General features: G+C 41.4%; 1 protein-coding gene across 3 annotated transcripts in view; it reads left to right on the top strand.

Annotated features, from left to right (window-relative positions):
• FCRL1 (Fc receptor like 1) overlaps positions 1 to 20357 on the top strand; it is a 33173-nt gene extending 12816 nt beyond the window's left edge. The window contains exons 2-11 of one of the 3 annotated variants that reach the window (XR_015161214.1): positions 8003 to 8023; positions 10669 to 10938; positions 13091 to 13359; positions 13520 to 13798; positions 14138 to 14254; positions 15748 to 15775; positions 17047 to 17129; positions 17337 to 17408; positions 18167 to 18198; positions 19154 to 19793. Coding sequence is in view for 2 of the 3 variants with exons in the window: in XM_086393485.1 (XP_086249611.1) it covers positions 8003 to 8023; positions 10669 to 10938; positions 13091 to 13378; positions 13520 to 13798; positions 14138 to 14254; positions 15748 to 15775; positions 17047 to 17129; positions 17337 to 17408; positions 18167 to 18198; positions 19154 to 19225 (1262 nt within the window). In the remaining variant the exon portion in view is untranslated. Of the gene's footprint in view, positions 1 to 8002; positions 8024 to 10668; positions 10939 to 13090; positions 13379 to 13519; positions 13799 to 14137; positions 14255 to 15747; positions 15776 to 17046; positions 17130 to 17336; positions 17409 to 18166; positions 18199 to 19153 lie in introns of all 3 variants that reach the window. The other 2 variants (XM_086393485.1, XM_086393487.1) reach the window with 2 other exon arrangements.
• Positions 20358 to 20635: the final 278 nt, after the last annotated feature.

Genomic DNA, 20635 nt, shown 5'->3' with positions numbered 1-20635 from the left:
AGCTAGCCAGTAATCACTTCCCTATGTGCTCTCCACAGTCTGGATCCCTCAGAGATGTTCACGGAGTTACAGAGAAGAGAAGAGGGAGGAAGGAGACAGAGGTGGCCAGGAGGATAAAGGGGGGAATCAGAAGGAGACAGATCCAGCCAGTAATCAGTTCCCTAAGTGTTCTCCACAGCCTGGAACACACAAAGAGATTCACCCCATTGGACAGAGAAGAAAAGGTGGAGGAGGGAGATAGAGGTGACCTGGTAGAGAAAAAGGAGAGTCAAAAGGGGGACAGAGCAATCAGGCCAGTGATCTCATTCCCAAGTAAAACTGGGTCCTAAAGATTGGGTTTTTAAAGGTACAAAGTTGATAACAAATACCAAAAAGCAAAGATTAAAAATCTTGAGTAGAGGTTAGATTCTCAAAAATACAATATTAAAAAATACAAAAACAAAAACCAAACAAACAAAGAAAACACAAAGTCACAGAATATATATATATATATATATATATATATATATATATATATATATATGAAGTTTGCTTTAAAAATAGGGTCTTTCTCTTTTTTTTTTTTTTGCAGGGTAATAGTAGGTTATAAAAATGAAAATTAAAGGAGTAATGGGGACTTAAAAATAACAAAAAAAATAAAATAAAAAATTTTTAATTTAAAAAATGATTATAGTTAAAATATATCTAAGAGTTTCTCTGGAGCTGTTGCGGACAGTGTGGGGTCAGTTAATTTTCAGATAGTTCCTTGGTTCGGCTTGTACTTCTCATGGTCTATAGGCCCCTTCCTATGTAGTCGGTGCTAACTACAGGACTTCCACCTGTCACTTCCAAAGCGGTTCCCTCTGTTTATGTTAGCTTCTTCTGTTTGCTGGTCTCTTCAGTGTCTAATTTCAGCCCTGACACAAGCGGAACGGTGGTAGTCACTTTTTTTTAGGCTTGCTTGTTCAGTCGTGTTTTGGGGAGGGAGGAACACTGCAAACAAATATCACTGGCGTGTGTTCACAGTGATTCTGCCACACTGGGTTTGCCCCCATTCACAGCGTGTGTGCTTTCCCAGTCTACACTGCTCAGACTCTAGGTTGCTCTGCTGGGAACTGTCTGATGTGGGCCCTGGTTTGCATGCACTTCCCAGGTCGAAGCCACTCAGGTTCAGGCTCTAGGGTACTCTACAATGGTGCAGACTTGGTTGGGCCTGCGTTTTGCGCCCGTCCCAGGTCCAAGCAGCTCATGTTGCCAGGTCCTTGGCGCGAGTAGTCGCCCCCAGTTGAAGGCTGAGACTTATCCCCTTCCCCGTCCCAGCTGCTCGGTTTTTTCGAGTGTACAACGGGCATGCCTTCTCTCTTCTGGTAAGCTGATTCTGGCTGTGACCCTCCCGGCGGATGTCGACAGTCCAGAATCCCAAGAAGTCTTGGTTAGCAATGAAGTCTGCCTGCAGTTTGGTATAGGATGCTTCTTTGGGACCGCAATTGCCCACTTCCGGCTCTGGCTACCCTTGCCTGCCTGTCTCTGGTGGGGGATGGGCCGGTCTGCAGCCGGATAGCTCTGCTCAGTCCTTTGTTTTGTGAGCGTGCCTGGCGGTGGTTAGGGCTTTTCGTGGGATTGTGGGATAGCAACCACAGTCTGGGTTGCTATCTCAAGCTAGTTCCCTCAGATTGCCCTCAGGGCATTCAGGCCTGGTCCCTATCCTAAGCAATGCCCCCTGGTCCTCCCTGTCTCTCCCTCGCTTGCTAGTGGGGGATTCGAGCGTCTGGGCTGTTGCACTGCTGGGAGTGGCTGTTGGGCACATAATCTATGGGTTTTAATTATTTATTTATTTTTCCTCCCTGTTATTTTGCCCTCTGAGATTCCAAAGCTCACCACAGACCCACAGGAGAGAGTGTTTCCTGGTGTTTGGAAACTTCTCTCTTTTTTAAGACTCCCTTCCCAGGGTGGATCTCTGTCCCTACCTCTTTTGTCTCTCTTTTTAACTTTTATATTTTGTCCTGCCTCCTTTTGAAGACAACGGGCTGCTTTTCTGGGCACCAGATGTCCTCTGCCAGCATTCAGAACTTGTTCTGTAGAATTTGCTTGGCACTCAAATGTTCTTTTGATGAATTTGTGGAGGAGAAAGCGGTCTCCCTATCTATTCGTCTGCCATCTTAGGACCGCCTCTCTGGACTTTGATTTTTGACAAAGGTTTGGAGTCATGTAACTATCACCACAATCAATGTACAGAATATTTCTATCATGTAAAAAATTCCCTCAAGTCCTCAATCCTTTTAGAGTGAACTCTTCCTAACCCTTGGATATTGTTAAACAGTTTTAGGTCCTTATAGTTCTTCCTTATCCTTTCTTGATTCCACTTGAATCAATCTTTGCCTCTACCACTCCACTAAAACTGCTCTGATTAATATCATCAACCACCTCTATGTTGCTTCACCCAGTATTCAATTTTTATTTCTCATTTTATTCAACATCTCAGACCATAGTTGACCATTCCAACTTCTGGAAATATTTTCCCACTTGGCTTCTTAATATTATATTCTGTTTGTTTTCTTTCTAACCTAATACCGGATGCTTTACTGATCTCAAAATGTTTGACTTTCCTAAGATTGGCATATAGACTTTTATCCATCCATACTCATTTCCCCAAGTTATATACTTTAGTCATTTTATGCACCATTTTAAACATCTTTAAATTGTTACTTATCCAACATTGATCTCACTTTTGAACACCTTGCATATATTCAACTGCTATCCAACTGTCTAATATGTATTTTAATCTCAACATGTCCAAATAGATCCTTTGATTTACATGAACCACCACTACCACCATGGAACTTAACCTATTTCTCTCTACCATTCTTCCATTTTTGTAAACATCACCACCGTTCTTCCTAGTAATCTCCTCAGTTCAGTTCATTTCAGTCGCTCAGTCGTGTCCAACTCTTTGCAACCCCATGAATTGCAGCACGCCAGGCCTCCCTGTCCATCACCAACTCCTGGAGTTCACTTAAACTTATGTCCATTGAGTCGGTGATGCCTTCCAACCATCTCATCCTCTGTCGTCCCCTTCTTCTCCTGCCCCCAATCCCTCCCAGCATCAGAGTCTTTTCCAATGAGTCAACTCTTCGCATGAGCTGGCCAAAGTACTGGAGTTTCAGCTTGAGCATCAGTCCTTCCACTGAACATCCAAGACTGATCTCCTTTAGAATGGACTGGTTGGATCTCCTGGCAGTCCAAGGGACTCTCAAGAGTCTTCTCCAACACCACAGTTCAAAAGCATCAATTCTTTGGTGCTCAGCTTTCTTCACAGTCCAACTCTCACAGCCATACGTGACCACTGGAAAAACCATAGCTTTGACTAGATGGACCTTTGTTGGCAAAGTAATGTCTCTGCTTCTAAATATGCTATCTAGGTTGGTCATAACTTTCCTTCCAAGGAGTAAGCGTCTTTTAATTTCATGGCTGCAGTCTCCATCTGCAGTGATTTTGGAGCCCCCCAAAATAAAGTCTGACACTGTTTCCACTGTTTCCCTATTTCCCATGAAGTGATGGGACCAGATGCCATGATCTTAGTTTTCTGAATGTTGAGCTTTGAGCCAACTTTTTCACTCTCCTCTTTCACTTTCATCAAGAGGCTTTTTAGTTCCTCTTCACTTTCTGCCATAAAGGTGGTGTCGTGTGCATATCTGAGGTTTTGATATTTCTCCTGGCAATCTTGAATCCAGCTTGTGCTTCTTCCAGCCCAGCATTTCTCATGATGTACTCTGCATAGAATTTAAATAAGCAGGGTGACAATATACAGACTTGACGTACTCCTTTTCCTATTGGGAGCCAGTCTGTTGTTCCATGTCCAGTTCTAACTGTTGCTTCCTGATCTGCATATAGGTTTCTCAAGAGGCAGGTCAGGTGGTCTGGTATTCTCGTCTCTTTCAGAATTTTCCACAGTTTATTGTGATTCAAACAGTCAAAGGCTTTGGCATAGTCAATAAAACAGAAATAGATGTTTTTCTGGAACTCTCTTGCTTTTTAATGAGCCAGTGGATGCTGGCAATTTGATCTCTGGTTCCTCTGCCTTTTCTAAAACCAGCTTGAACATCTGGAAGTTCATGGTTCATGTATTGCTGAAGCCTGGCTTGGAGAATTTTGAGCATTACTTTACTAGCATGTGAGATGAGTGCAATTGTGCAGTAGTTTGAGCATTCTTTGGCCTTGCCTTTCTTTGGGATTGGAATGAAAACTGACCTTTTCCAGTCCTGTGGCCACTGCTGAGTTTTCCAAATTTGCTGGCATATTGAGTGCAGCACTTTCACAGCATCATCTTTCAGGATTTGAAATAGTTCAATTGGAAATTCCATCACCTCCACTAGCTTTGTTCGTAGTGATGCTTTCTAAGGCCCACTTGACTTCACATTCCAGGATGTCTGGCTCTAGGTCAGTGATCACACCATCGTGATTATCTGGGTCATGAAGATCTTTTTTGTACAGTTCTTCTGTGTATTCTTGCCACCTCTTCTTAATATCTTCTGTTTCTGTTAGGTCCATACCATTTCTGTCCTTTATCGAGCCCATCTTTGCATGAAATATTCCCTTGGTATCTCTAATTTTCTTGAAGAGATCTCTTGTCTTTCCCATTCTGTTGTTTTCCTCTATTTCTTTGCACTGTTCGCTGAGGAAGGCTTTGTTATCTGTCCTTGCTATTCTTTGGTACTCTTCATTCAGATGCTTATATCTTTCCTTTTTTCATTTGCTTTTTGCTTCTCTTCTTTTCACAGCTATTTGTAAGCACCACCCCCCCCCCAGACAGCCATTTTTCTTTTTTTGCATTTTCCATGGGGATGGTCTTGATCCCTGTCTCCTGTACAATGTCATGAACCTCCTTCCATAGTTCATCAGGCACTCTATCTATCAGATCTAGTCCCTTAAATCTATTTCTCACTTCCACTGTATAATCATAAGGGATTTGATTTAGGTCATACCTGAATGGTCTAGTGGTTTCCCCTACTTTCTTCAATTTAAGTCTGAATTTGGCAATAAGGAGTTCATGATCTGAGCCACAGTCAGCTTCCGGTCTTGTTTTGGCTGACTGTATAGAGCTTCTCTATCTTTGGCTGCAAAGAATATAATCAATCTGATTTCAGTGTTGATCATCTGGTGATGTCCATGTGTAGATTCTTCTCTTATGTTGTTGGAAGAGGGTGTTTGTTATGACCAGTGCATTTTCTTGGCAAAACTCTATTAATCTTTGCCCTGCTTCATTCCGTATTGCAAGGCCAAATTTGCCTGTTATTCCAGTTGTTTCTTGACTTCCTACTTTTGCATTCCAGTCCCCTATAATGAAAAGGACATCTTTTTTGTGTGTTAGTTCTAAAAGGTCTTGTAGGTCTTCATATAACCATTCAACTTCAGCTTCTTCAGCATTACTGGTTGGGGCATAGGCTTGGATTACTCTGATATTGAATCACCCAGATACACTTAATTCCTCTTTCTTCTATACTTTGTATTCAATCCACAAGTAATTCCTATTGATTCTACCTCCAGACTTATACTGAAATTTGTCCCCTTCACAGCCCAACCAGTACTGCCTAACCCAAGCCACCATCCTCATTCTTCCAGACTAAATTCCCACTGATTTTCATCCTGTTTTTCTTGCAAGTCTGTAGTTTTGCTACAGTGGAAGAGTGATTTTACAAATGGATATCAAGTCAGAACTGTTCACGGTCCCGAATTACATCATGAACAAAATCGAAAGCTATGACCAAGTCCACCAAGCCTTCTGTGACTGGCCCTGGCTTACTTCTCACACAAAAATATCAACCACTCTCTCCCTCAACTAGACAGTTCCAGGTGCACCTGCCTTCTCATTCTGCCTTGAACAAGCTCATTTCCTCTTGAGGTCTTTTTGTTTACTGTTTCTCTGCCAGGAATGTTTTTTCCCCCAATATTCAGAAGGTCTGCTCTCTAATTTCACTCATGTTTCTACTCAATTGACATCTATATAAATAGTCAAGACCATCCCAAGATACTCTGAAACTCATTTTTGTGTTTTATTTTTCATATAACACTGACCATTCTCTGAGATCATGTGGCATATTTATTTTTTTTTATTGAAGGATAATTGCTTTATAGAATTTTGTTGTTTCTGTCAAACTTCAACATTAATCAGCCCATATTTATTTTATAATTGAATCTCATCCACTATAATATAAATTTCTTAATGGAAAAGATTGTCATTCAAGGTCACTCCTGCAACCTAAGTGCAATGTACAAGGCCTGACATACAGTAAGCACTCAAAATTATTTGTTGTATTGACGAGTAAATAAAATGTAATTTTTATGCTCAGTTCAGTTCAGTTCAGTCGCTCAGTCATGTCCGACTCTTTGTGACCCCATGAATCGCAGCATGCCAGGCCTCCCTGTCCATCACCAACTCCTGGAGTTCACTCAGACTCACATCCATCTAGTCGGTGATGCCATCCAGCCATTTCATCCTCTGTCATCCCCTTCTCCTCTTGCCCCCAATCCCTCCCAGCATCAGAGTCTTTTCCAATGAGTCAACTCTTCACATGAGGTGGCCAAAGTACTGGAGTTTCAGCTTGAGCATCATTCCTTCCAAAGAAATCCCAGGGCTGATCTCCTTCAGAATGGACTGGTTGGATCTCCTTGAAGTCCAAGGGACTCTCAAGAGTCTTCTCCAACACCACAGTTCAAAAGCACCAATTCTTCGGCGTTCAGCTTTCTTCACAGTCCAACTCTCACATGCATACATGACCACTGCAAAAACCAAAGCCTTGACTAGACGGACATTTGTTGGCAAAGTAATGTCTCTGCTTTTCAGTATGCTATCTAGGTTGGTCATAACTTTTCTTCCAAGGAGTAAGCATCTTTTAATTTCATGGCTGCAGTCACCATCTGCAATGATCAGACCGGATGCCATGCTCTTCATTTTCTGAATGTTGAGCTTTAGCCAACTTTTTTACTGTCCACTTTTACTTTCATCAAGAGGCTTTGGAGTTCCTCTTGACTTTCTGCCATAAGGGTGGTGTCATCTGCATATCTGAGGTTATTGATATTTCTATGCTAGCCCTCATTGATTACCTTCTTGTACCTGAGGAACTAATTTTTCAAATAAACATTTAATCTAAAACTGTAGGCATCTCAGAGTAAACTGGGCCAAAATAGATAGTAATAGTGAGATAAAATTTACTGAATGCTAGATGAATTCCAGACATTCTTTTAAGCATTTTGTGGATATCAACTCATTTAACCTTCACATAACTCTGTGAGGTAGGTTTATTATTATCTCTATTTTACAGGAAACTAAAGCACAGAGAGGTAAAATGTTTTTCCCAGAGTCACACAGCTCATAGGAGGAAGAGCCAGGATTCAAATCAACATCACCTAACTACAAAGCCTACATTTACCCCAGAATTTTCCATTTTTAACCATATGCTATATATGGTAAATTCTTGAGAGATAAGAGAATCTTTGGAGAAATCTGAATTCTTTCTCTGGGCTTAACCCTCCTCTGCTCTGAAGTTGTCAAATAAAAGGGCATTATGTCTTACGTATGACCCCATCCATTCTCCTTGCTGATGAGTCAGCAAGTCTTTAGAGCTGGATCATCAGACTTTTGAGAGACAAGGTGAGGATGATGCACTTGAGGATGGAAGTCACTAAGTAGTTACAGAACAAAAACACCATCTCATAATCACAGATGAGAGAAACTATTGGAAATTTTGATAACAAAACAGAACTGTGTGTCATTTTGTAGGCAGGTGATTGAAGTGGAATAGGGGAAAAGGAATAGAGAGAAAGGAGGAAGGAAGCAGGGCAGGGAAGGGATAGAAAAATAAAGTGATAAGGAGAGAAAAAGAGAAGGACAGAGAGAAAAAGGAGAGAGGAAGGGCACAAGGAAAGGAAGGTGAGCTGTTGGGCAAATCCTCGGGGGAGTTAAACTTTAGGTATGTTTGGGATTTGCCACCCCGTACTGACGGATCTCTGCTGAATTCTCTCCCAGCTCCACTCTGCGAATCAACCGGTGAGTCTCACTTCCTTTTCTTCTTCATGATCTGTGGGTATCTTGCTACTTGAGCTAGTGCAAGAGGTCTGTGGATGGTTGTCTGGTATCTGGTATACAGACGACAGTAGCTCCCTTGGGCCCAGATTGCTTTTGTTTGCACCAGTCTCTGCATGTGTCATGTATGTACTCAGCTGATAGAGCAGGTCTTGCTCTGATCTTCTTTAGACAGTCTTTTTTACGGGGACATCTCAGTTTAGGGAGGGTGATGCTGTTTGCACAAGGAAGTCAGGGAGTGCTGAAGACTGATATCGCAAGAATCTCTGCTTTCTGCTGAAAGAGCTCCAAAGCCCCTGTGTATTCCCTAGCTGGGTTCACCACTAGAGGACTGAAGAAAATGCCAAAATCATACCTCCACAGAGAACAACATTATAGCCAATGCTCGAGGCACATACAAATTGTAGACTACTGCCTTCTTCTTATTTCCAGCCCTCCTCTGCAGCCATAATTATTATCTCAGTGCGATTTCTCTCTCAGACTCTGGTTGATGCAAGCTTATTTCATTACTTTGCTCCCAATTCAGTCTTACTTTTACCAGGCAAGGAGGGAAAGAAATTTCCCCGCAGAAGAAATCTTCCACTAAAGTATGAAGCTGAAGTCCCAATACTTTGACCACTTGATGTGAACAGCTGACTCATTGGAAAAGACCCTGATGCTGGGAAAGACTGAAGGCATAAGGAGTAGAGGGTGACAGAGGATGAGATGGTTGGATGGCATCACCGATTCAATGGACATGAACTTGGGCAAACTCTAGAAGATGGTGAGGGACAGGGAAGCCTGGCATACTGCAGTCCATGGGATTCAAAGAGTTGGACTTGAGTTGGTGACTGAACACCAACAACAACAACATATTGAAGACTGCTCTCTTGTGCAGGTTTAAAAGGGGTTATCCTGCTACTCCAACACAGGCTTAATGTGCAACTAGGAAACACAGGAATTCCATGACCAGAAATACTCAGTTACTCACCTGATGTTTGTCCAAGACTAATTCACACCTTGTATTGATGCCATGATGCCTTGCGCCTGGCTCTACTTTTACTCCACAAGTGTGTGTGACTCATTTTAGCCTCAGTAGAAATTTTAAGTCACATCCAGGATAAAGAATCAAAGCTTTGGCCACCAGGAATTTGCCAGGTAGTCTTTGTAAATGAGAATTTTCTGAAACAAACTGAACTGCAAGACTGACCTTTGGACCTGTGCAAACTGCCCTGTCCAGTGTCCTACCCCATCTTTATCCCAGACCCATTCAAAAGAGTGGGTTACAGTTGCCTTTTTAAAATTCCCTTTCCTGCCCTGCTCCCGAGACTGTTGCTCCTCAGTCCTCTGGGGACTACAATTTTCCAAGGAGAGAAAATGACTAAATGCACAGGGTATTCCATGCCTCAGCACAGGCAAACATTTTGGTACCATGAAACTGAAAGTTGCTCAGTCGTGACTGTTTGTGACCCCATGGACTAGATAGTCCATGGAATTCTCCAGGCCAGAATACTGGAGAGAGTGGCCTATCCCTTCTCCAGCAGATCTTCCCAACCCAGGAATTGAACTGGGGTCTCCTGCATTGCAGGCGAATTCTTTACCAACAGAGCTATCATGGTACCACGGTTGAATTGAATTGTTAAAAGTCCAAGGGTAAAGCATTCCGATAGGAAGGCTTGGAGATTATAGACACTGGACCAGGAATCACCCCTCAGTGATCTAGAACACCTAGCATTTTTACCTGATAAGGAGACAAAGATGCTTTTCTTAAGGATATTCTTAAAACTTCTCAAAGAACAGAGTCTCTGAAGGTTGGATAAACAAATGCTATGAGCAAATGCTATCAGGGCTTTTGATATTTCATGAACTGCTGCAACTGGGATAGAGAAGGACGTAAGATGAAAGCAGAATACAACTTTACTCATCTTTAATTCATCCAGAAAAGAGCCCCTATGGCCAAAAAAGGATACATGGCTTCTGTAGGGGTTTGTATAGAGGTCCCAGAGCAAGGGATCTGGGCCACATGGGTGTGTGGGTGCAGACTATTTCTTGGCAAGTGCATGCTTGTTCCTTCCATTAGGAATAGCAATAAAAGGGGCAGGAAAAAATAGTTAAAAAATCAAGTTCATCTGAGTATTTCCCAAACTGACTGATCTTCCATGTGTCATATTCTACCTCTGAAAGAGATAATGTGGGTCTGAGACATCAGGGAAAGAGGAACAGAAGAAAATGACAAGTACAGCTTATCACAAGGATAAATGAAGTATATTTCCCTAAAACGTCAAGCTTCGCCTTCTCCAGTGCCAACTCTAGTGTCAGTCATCGGTATCCCTGCGTTGTCTCCAAGAGTAATTTCAGTTCATGGATAGAAACTTCAAAAAGTAAGAGCCAGGTCAAAGGGAAGGGTTTGCCTTGTGGAAGGAAGTGGCACTGTGTAGGGGCAGGATGTGAACAGTTGTGTGTGAGCAGTTGGAAGCCCATGGGCCATGTCCAGGCGGGGTGGTAATGTGAGAAGTGATCTGTGTGTCCAATGAGCTGGTTCTTTAAGTCTTGCTGAGAACACAAAGTGCCTCTGATCAGGATCTCTGAGCTCCATTGCCCTAGAATATGTGTTTATTTCTTCCCTCTAGAACTGTTTCTGATAGTCAGCCCCTCTCGGCCCATAGAGGGGAACACAATGACCCTGACTTGTAAGACCCAGCCCCCTCCACAGAAGTTGGATGCCAAGCTCCAGTTCCTCTTCTACAAAGATGGTCGAGCCCTAGGGCCGGCCTTGGATAGCCTCCCAGAATTCCGGATTCCTGTCGTGCGGAAGGAAGACTCAGGGTCCTACTGGTGTCAAGCAAAGATAACATCTATCAAAGCCAAATTGAGCCGAAGAGTCCAGATAGAAGTTCACAGTGAGTGCCAGTGGGGACCACTGCTGGGGTGGGCCAAGACGGGCAGAGACATTAGTCTGGTCTTCCCTGACTATTGTGTTCTGCTCCTGCATGCATGGATGCTGTTTGAGGCATGCACCTAAACTTCTCTTCATCAGAGTCATTAAAAAAAATTTTTTTTTAGTTGATAATTTCTTAAACTTTTGGCTACATCTCACAGCATGTGGTGCCTTAGCTCCCCAACAAAGGATTGAACTCATCCCCTCTGCACTGAAAGTCAGAGTCTTAACCACTGGACTCCCAGGGACATCTCTTTAACTTTTTAAAATAACAGTTTTATTGAGATATAAGTCGCATAGTGCAAAATCCACCCATTTGAAGTGCACGATTAATTTTTAGGACATTCACAGTTAGGCAGCCTTCACCATGATCAACTTTAGACCATTTCCATCATCCCCAAAACAAATCCCTTATTCATTATCAGTCAGTCCCCATTTCCCCCTCCTCTTTCCCTAGCTCTATGCAGCCACCCATGTATTTTCTATCTCCATGGATTTTCCTATTCTGAACATGTCATATAAATGGAATCATATAACATGTTGTCCTTTGGCTACTTTCACTTAGGCAATATTTTCAAGATTCCTTGATGTTTAGATGTATCAATATTTCATTCCCTTTTATAGCTGAATAACATTTCATCGTATGAATATACTGCATTTTATTTATCAATTTATTAGTTGATGGACATTTGGGTTATTTCCACTTTTGACTATTATGGATAATCTGCACAAATTTTTGTATAGGTATATGCTTTCAGTTCTCTTATATTAGAACTAGGAGTTGAAGTGCTGGGTTACATAGTAACCAAACTGCCAGACTGACTTCCAAAGTGGCTGAATCATTCACTCCACCAGAACTATATGAGAATCTTAATTTTTCCACATCATAAGGGATATTTTAATAGATGACACCATAAATGTCAAAGTGAGGCATGTGAAGTTACGGTATCTCTTAATTTACTGGCAATAAACTCAAATAACTTTCAACTTTTAAGACTTGATTGATTCAACCTAAAAAAATAGTATTTAAAATAGATGTTTAGAAAACATCTTAATATTTATTTTATCAGAGTTCTTAAGCAGTCTTCCCTTATTCCTGCTATTCCTGTTTAAGCAAACAAAAGAATGTTTAGAAAGACCTTACTGTATTTCATCATTGTGCTGGAGGGTGTGGAGGAGAAAGCTGCATAATACATAGTTCCTGACTGTGAGAAGCTGACACTCGGCTGGCATCCAAAACAATGAGGGTGGTCATGTTGTACAGGTTGACTATTGATAGAAACTGTAGAGAAGGGATAAGTCTGACTGAGGTGGTAAGAGCAAGCTTTGAAGAAAAGGCCAAGGGGTAAAGGCTTATGGAAGAAAAATTGAGGTCTGATTTTGAAAGATAAAAGGGAATTGAAGGTGTTTTGTGATTCTGAACCATATTTATCCCATATCAGGGTTGACATTTCTGACATCCTCTCCCACTCTCAAACAAAGAGGTATCCATGTTACCATAAACACATGTTAATACCTCCCAAAAGCTGAGCTTTCCCAAACTTGCTCAAAACTCAACACTGTGGACCTGGATCTCTACAAAAGCCACTGGATAGTTCATATGCCACAGGCCCTGTTCTAGTGCTTCCCACATGTTGTTTAATTAAAGCCTGCAACTGTAGGAGGTAGCTACCATTATCATCTCCATTTTACAGGTGGAAAATTGAGTCTCAGAGAACTTAAGTAATTCAAACAAGCAAGCACACACAAGAAGAGTTGGAACCAACATTCCAACCCAGGCAGTTTGCTTTGTAACATAGACTTTTAACCACTATACTACTGTGCCTTTAAAAATGGGAGTTTGAGAGATCACGGTTCTGGTAATTACACCATTCTAGGCAGGGAGAAGACACTGCATCCTCCATAGGAATATTATGGTGTCTTTCTTACCCTGCCATCTTCAACCCAACCAGTGCCAATTCCAAATCAGCAGGACTCCTTACCTGTCCCTCATCCCACCTTTACATAAATTTTTGACTTGACCAGAAGCCTTTGCTTCCAGGACTGTCACAAGTACCCTGTCCCTGAAACCTTTCCTACTCAGGGCCTTCCTGTGTCATCTTGTATTCATGTAGGAGTCCCCATCGGTAATGTGAGCTTGGAGATACAACCTCCAGGTGGACACCTGATAGAGGGAGAGAAGCTGGTTCTTGTGTGTTTGGTCACTGAGGGCACAGGAGATATCACCTTCTTCTGGTTCAGAGGAGCCCGGGGTTTAAGTCTGAAAATGAAGACCCAGCATTCACTGATGGCAACGTTTGAGATCCCTGCAGTGAGAGAGAGTGACTCTGACCAGTATTACTGTGCAGCTGACAATGGCTATGGGCCCAGCTTCAGTGAGCTGGTGAGCATCACTGTCAGAAGTAAGTTCCACTGCCCTTCAGCTCAGCCAGTGTGTTCCTCTGGGGCACCCTGAGAAAGTTCACTGGGGTTGAGCCTCTGTGGGCAGGGCTTGGGAGTGTGGCATCATCAGAGACCTCCTGTGACAGTCTACTATCTCTCAGTTCCAGTGTCTCGCCCTGTCCTCACCCTCAGGGCTCCTGCAGCCCAGCTGGTGGTGGGGCACATAGTGGAACTTCACTGTGAAGCCCAGAAAGGCTCTCCCCCGATCCTGTACCAGTTTTATCATGAAGATGGTGCCCTGGGGAACAGCTCAGCTCCCTTTGGAGGAGGAGTGTCCTTCAACCTCTCTCTGACTGCAGAAGATTCTGGAAACTACTACTGCGAGGCCAACAATGGCCAGGTGGCCCAGCGCAGTGAGGTGGTACCACTCAACATCACAGGTATAGCTTGAGCTGTGGAGCTGTCTTGGTCAGTGTTTCTTCTCAGCATCCTGGGAGAGTTTTGCTGACCCCACAATGTCTCCGGTGGGTATGCTACCAAAGATGAGGCTTTGCAGGTAGTCCTGTCCTGGGAGATATATGCAAGGGACCATGAGGACATCAAGGCTGGTTCCTCTCTTCTCCTCTCATCAGTGTGACAAGTTGCATGTCCCTGGGTGTATAAATAAATCCCACCTGCCCCAGGAAGAGCAGGAATGGCCTCAATCCATGCTCAAAATATCTTCACCCCAAACCCAAGCCCTTCTCCTTGGCAGCTCATGTACAGGTCTCTTCCTTCAGTGCCTATGGAAGACAGAAATGAAGTTCTTACTTCAGGAGTCATTGAGTTGGTGCTTGGCATCCTTGCTCCCATCACTTTGGCCCTATTATTTTGCTGCTGGCTCAAGAGAAAAATAGGTTAGTATTTATAGAGATTGGTATTTTGTTACTGTGATCTTTGTTTTCACTGAAGTAAGGCTAGATTTGTGACATCTATACTATTAAGGATGAATATATTCCATTAGCTACCTTGCCTACTTATCTGCTCACAGGCTCTCCCCTCAACTTTCCAGCACATGGGTCAGTATCTATTAAAGTAGTGAAAGTTTTTAGTAAAACCCTTCAACCCCACATGTTATCAGTTGAGGTTAAGCTGATACCTTGAACTTCAGTGGTTTAATGTTTATACACAAATGTAACTATTTAAAATAACTAATCAGCCACTGGAAGAGAAATACAATGAACAGTTCCAGTTACACTGACTATCTCCCAGTTAAAGTCAATGCACTAATTCTTATTTGCCTTAGAATACTGTCACACATGTTTTTTTCTCCCTGACATGCTCAACCACGCATTCACACAGTCTGTTCATTGCTGTCTTTGTCACTTTTCAGTTTAAATGTCATTTTCTCCAAGAGGCTTCACCTGGCCACACAGCCTACAATTCTCTTCTAGGTGGCTCAGTCAGTAAAGAATCTGCCTGCAATGCAGGAGACCTGGATTCGATCTCTGGGTTGGGAAGATCCTCTGGAGGAGGGCATGGCAACCCACTCTGATATTCTAGCCTGGCGAATCCCCATGGACAGAAGAGCCTGAAAGGCTGCAGTCCATGAGGTCATGGTTGTACACAATTGAGTTACTAAGCAAATCATAGCACACGTTCTTGATCAGAGTACCAATAGCTTCACACTTCATTTCAACTGATAATTACATATTTATTTGCATGTTTAATCTCAGGTTTCATGTTCTTCATAGAGCAAGTTGGAGATGGGGCAAGAGAAGATGTGAGATTCTCACTTAAATTCCAAGATTTTCAGGCATATTTGGAGACCTCACCCCAACTATAATGTGTCTATGGTAGTGCAGTTTGTTATGATAGGATTAGGTTGAAGAGTGAGTGTTAGTTGCTCAGTTGTACCCAACTCTTTGCAACCTCATGGACTGTAGCCCACCAGACTCCTCTGTTCATGGAATTCTCCAGGCAAGAATACTGGAGTGGGTAGTCATTCCCTTCTTCAGGAGATCTTCCCAACACAGGGATTGAACTTGGGTCTCTTGCATTGCAGGCAGATTCTTTACTGTCTGAGCCACCAGGGGAGCACTTTCAGGATTAGATTGTATGGTTGTAAAGCCAAAACCAAAAAATGTTATAGGTGTGGTACAGAGGCTTAGACTCAAGTCCAAAGTTGATATTAACTGCCTTTGGGCAACTCATTTGCCTATTCTGGACCTAAAGCGCTTCAACTGCAGTATGAAGGATCTGCCCAAATAATTGCCAGGATGTACTCTGGGCACAAAAGAGCACCTTGCAATGGGCATGCTAGAATAAGACAAGTCCTTGCACAAGGACTGTATGAAAACACTGAGAGAGTTCCTCCACTGACATGTATGTTCATTTGTTTGACTTGTAGGAAGACGTACAGCCAAGGATGCAGTCAGGTGAGACCTCTGTTTGCTCTGTGTGCACTGATTATATATAGATAAAGCTATTAAAGATTTTTTGGAATTGTTCTCTCTTGTGAGCTTTTCTCCATGTTTTATCATACCTAAAACTGCTACTCCAGAGTTCTTCCACTGGTAATTTCATTTGCTATTCCTCTTCTTTTATATATTAGCTAATTAATGTAAATCCTGTCATCATTTGTCCTAACTTATCTCTTTCACTAAATCTGCAGAATAAGAAAGCTCTACTATATTGACCAGTTTCATACATTTATTCGATCAATTAACCAAAATCTGAGAGTATGTAAATCATTTTGTTGAGTTCTAGAAATCATGAACGCATGTAAAGATTTTGAGAGCTTTGAAATATCTCAGAGTAGTTTAGATATACACACATTTCCAGAATACAGGCCAGAGAACAATCAACATACTGAAAAACTTTTGATGGTGTTTCTTAGAAGATTAAAGGAGGAAGATATTTTTAAAAATTTATTTTTGATTTTATTTTATTGAAGTATAGTTGATTTGTGTTACTTTCAGGTGTATAACACAATTATTCAGCTATTTTAATATATTCTTTTTCAGATTCTTTCCCCTTATACGCTATTACAAAACACTGAGTATATTTCCCTGTGCTATACAGTAGGCCCTTGTTGATTTAGAGGGGGAAAAGATTTTTAAAATACTTTCATTGGGAAATATCAGTATTTATTTGATACATTTTTATAGCATGTTATTATTTCTGCCAGTAAAAGCCAGATTTTTTTCCACAACAAAATAGCTGAAATTACTAATTTCATCTATTTGTAATTCTAATTACAAGTCAGATTTACTGAAAATTTTCAGTTATACATGCATATGCAAGACCATTATCTTTTCCTTCCTCAAGCTGCTTGTTCTATGTAGCAACTGGTTCCATCTGGAGTAAATAACTATTCTTTCATTCAATATTTACTGAGAACCTATTATGCAAATAACACTATCCTGGGTGTGGGCGATACCACAGAGAGCTGTCAGATAAGAACCTTACACTCCTGGAATATGTACTCTAGGGATGCTCTGCAATGCCCTGCTCACTGCAAGCATAGAGCTGTTGCTTGTACCAGACAGCTGTGCTGATTGCTGATTTCCACATAAATTAGCATTCTCTCAGGACATTTCCTCCTTCAGGCTTCTCTCCTACACTGTTTTACTCATGGTCCCAGATAGTTATGTCTGGAACATCTGGGATTCTATCCAATAGATAACGTATGTTTCTGTGTTTGCAGGAGCATTCCCAGCCCTGTACCCCAAGAATCCACCTACTTCAACTCACAAGCCCCAGAGCAACTACACTTTGACTATGAAAATGGTGAGGCTTCCCAAATGACCTGGGCCAAAGTAGGCAGAGGGGGCTGGTGATGTCTCTGAACCGAACCTGACTCTGCTGTGTCCCTGCCACCTCTACAAATCAGTGACTCCTCTGTCCTCATGGCTGTGATAGGTGGTAGGTACAGAGTGAATTAAATGTCAAGAAGGGACTGTGTCATATAATGAGGCTTCCTTCTTTCTCTTTCAGTGAATATTGTAAGTGGGGATGAGGTTTATTCTTTGGTGTACCGTGTGCAACAGGAACAGCCATCAGCAGCAGGTGAGACATGAGAGAGTGAATTTGTCTCTGATTTTGCCTTTCCTGGAGCCAGGAGGATAATCAGTGACTGTGTATGGCAACATAGCAGCTGGCACTGCTGCTTCTATCCTTGGAGTTGAATATGAGTATTGCTATGCCTATTTGAAGATTGGCCTGTGGACTGGAAGCTGCCTTGAGTAGGTCCTAGTAATGATGCTAACTTGTGTATCTCACCCCCTGTCTGTTGGCAGCATTGGAAATGGTACCAACTCTGTATTCTCTATAGCACCCCAAAGTGGTTGCCTAGTTGTGGCTGTAGTCCCACCCTGTGCTTGATGCACACAGAAATACTGAGAGGTATTGATGCCAGGGGAGCTTCCCTGGTGCTCAGTGGTAAAGAATCCACCTGCCAATGCAGGAGCTGCAGGTTCAATACCTGGGTCAGGAAGATCCCCTGGAACAGAAAATGACAATCCACTCCAGTGTTCTTGCCTGGGAAATCCCACGCACAGAGGAGGCTGGTGGGCTACAGTCCATGGGGTTGCAAAAGAATCAGACACAACTTAGCAATTAAACAGCAACAGCAAATGCTAGGAGGGACCATCTGGCCCTCACACTCGCATGTGCCAATTTTCCTAGCCATGTTTGTGATGGCAGAAAAGTAAGACAGAAAATATTAATGGATGCAAGTTACAGGAAATAGGAGAGGAAGAAGTCTTCATTAACATTAATTTAAGGAAGGACTCTAAAGGGAATCTCACATATATTTGTCTTCACAGAAGAACCCCTGGGGACACATCCTGGGGATAAGGTGAGTTAGAATCCTTGTTCTTTCTTCCTTGCTCTTTCACTCCTTCTTCTGGGGACTGGGTCTCAAACTTCTAAAACTATGGCCACTTGGAAAAAACAAAAGATCTCATCATCTATCTCCTATTTTATCTCCCCACATAATGGGGATTAAAACATCCAATTATAACAGTAAAGCATCTTTTTACAAGATAATTCTAGAGGCTCTTATATGCATATTTTTTAGCAATGGATGTATGAAGGTTTGTAGCTAAACTGTAGTGCATGCTTAGTCTAAAAGTTCTATTGGTTTGAAAATCTTTATTCTGAAATACTGTTTTACCATGCATACATCACTTTGTGCTGTAAGGCTAGCTAAACATCATGTCAAAAACTAAATTGATATTGAATAAAATGAAACTAAAAGTGATTTTTGTCATTGAAAAATTGGTAATTTCTAAACCTTGATCAATTCAAGACTTCACTAATAATACACAATTGCTTTCAGAAAATTGTAGAAACTCCAACTTTGCATGTATGCAAATAGAGGAGGTGCTTTGTAATTTTGTCTTGTGTGGTGTGGCAGCCAATCGTCTCTGAACAGAATTCAAGTCCTTGATAAACTCTAGCGACAGGCTAAGTTTAGTTTATGGATACATAATTCTGATGCACTTAAACAATTATAGCCTATGGAATGGCCTAATACAAACCCATAAAAATGAAAGAAGGTTTTGCATATGTAGTTCAGTTTACAGCTCATCAGGACCATGTCTGTAGCCTAACAATGTGACGCAAGCCCTTTGAAAATGCCTAGGGCCACAGTCTTCCAGAAAGGTCTGTGTTCTGTCTTGAGTGGTGCACCATGGTAGGGTGTGTCCAGGCAGATCAGAAAGAGAACCTGCAAAAATATGTTCTATTTGTTTTCCCTGCTCAAGTTCTACCCATGTTCTATCCTGCTCAAGTTCTACTTTTGCTTCTAGGACTCCTCAGCCATATATTCCAGGCTGAAGAAGGCAGATCTTACAGATATGGACTATGATGATGTTATGTAGAGTTACAGAAGATTCTGCTCTTGGAAAACCATCCATGACTCCAAACCTCAAAACTATTATGTCCTTCAGAGATCCTGGGAGAATTAGCATTCCAGTACACCTCATCCAGGTGCTTTCCTCCATAAAACTATTTCTGCATCTACTGTGAAGGGTAGTTTGCTCAAGCTTTGAAGAGATCATCTGGAAGAACCCAACTGAACTCAGGAGTGGGAAAAACTTTGTTATTAGAGCTTGATTCCTATTAGTTCTTTCAGGTACAGGTCAAACTCTGCTCTAAATTCTTTTTATAAGTGGAAACAGGATGGGAATAAAAGAACTTGAGATCTTGGAGATAGTGAGACAGTGAAGCCTAGAGTGCATGAACCCAAGGTTAGTGATTTTGTGGGACTGCTCCATACAGAGAGCTGCATCCATATTCTTTTTTGGCAAGTGCTTTCTCTGAGCAGACAGTACAGAGCTCTAAGCCATGTTTCTTACAGTGATCATCCTGTTCCTCCATAAAATATGTGACTCAATGAATTTTTGAGTCACTATTACCAAACTAGAATTAAATCAAAGTTACATAAAATTCTGTTGTGGTTGCATTCAATTTTAATGACATATTTTATATGCACAAGCTAATCTAGATGCTGCCATATTTATAATGAGATATAATCTTTGTAAGTTTCACTACATCCACGGTTCTATATTTGTTGCAGCTTCTAGAAGTTTTAGGAATATATTTTCTTCCTTAATTCACACATTTTTTGAAAACGTGATAATATGGTTTGAAGTCCATATTTTAATTTTAAAACAATCATAAGCTAACACATAAACTAAAACATTTAAAAACTATATAATGTAAAAGTTAAAGTCTTCCCTATAAGTTAACACCACAAGTGGTACCCATTGTTAAAAGCTTAGCACTGTTAAAATCTTAACTCTGCAGATATTTTTCTTTTTTTTTGTAGAAACACTTCTACATACATGTGAATATATTTAGAAGTACGTATATTTAATAAAATATCATGAAATTTTAAAGTCTGTACTATTTTAAAAGGCTGTGTAGTATCCTATGATATGATAAATCATAACACATTTTTCTTTTTCATTTTAGTAAAATATAAATAACATAAAATTTATCATTTTAATCATTTTTGAGCTACCAGTCTTTATTTTCTACTTGTCAAATTCTTTATTTTTTTCCTCATTTGTGTTTCTTCTATTTTTCTTTTTTTATTGAGATAACATTGGTTTATAATATTGTATACATTTTATATGTATATTTATCAGAGAAGGCAATGGCACTCCACTCCAGTACTCTTGCCTGGAAAATCCCATGGATGGAGGAGCCTGGTAGGCTGTAGTCCATGGGGTCGCTAAGAGTCGGACACAACTGAGTGACTGCACTTTCACTTTTCACTTTCATGC

The sequence above is a fragment of the Bos grunniens genome, chromosome 3 (assembly GCF_055505025.1).
Source record: "Bos grunniens cultivar Pamir isolate PY7600 chromosome 3, Bosgru_T2T1.0, whole genome shotgun sequence".
Lineage (NCBI taxonomy): Eukaryota > Metazoa > Chordata > Mammalia > Artiodactyla > Bovidae > Bos > Bos grunniens.
The sequence above is the reverse complement of the archived record's forward strand: the minus strand, read 5'-3'. Positions and strand labels throughout refer to the sequence as shown.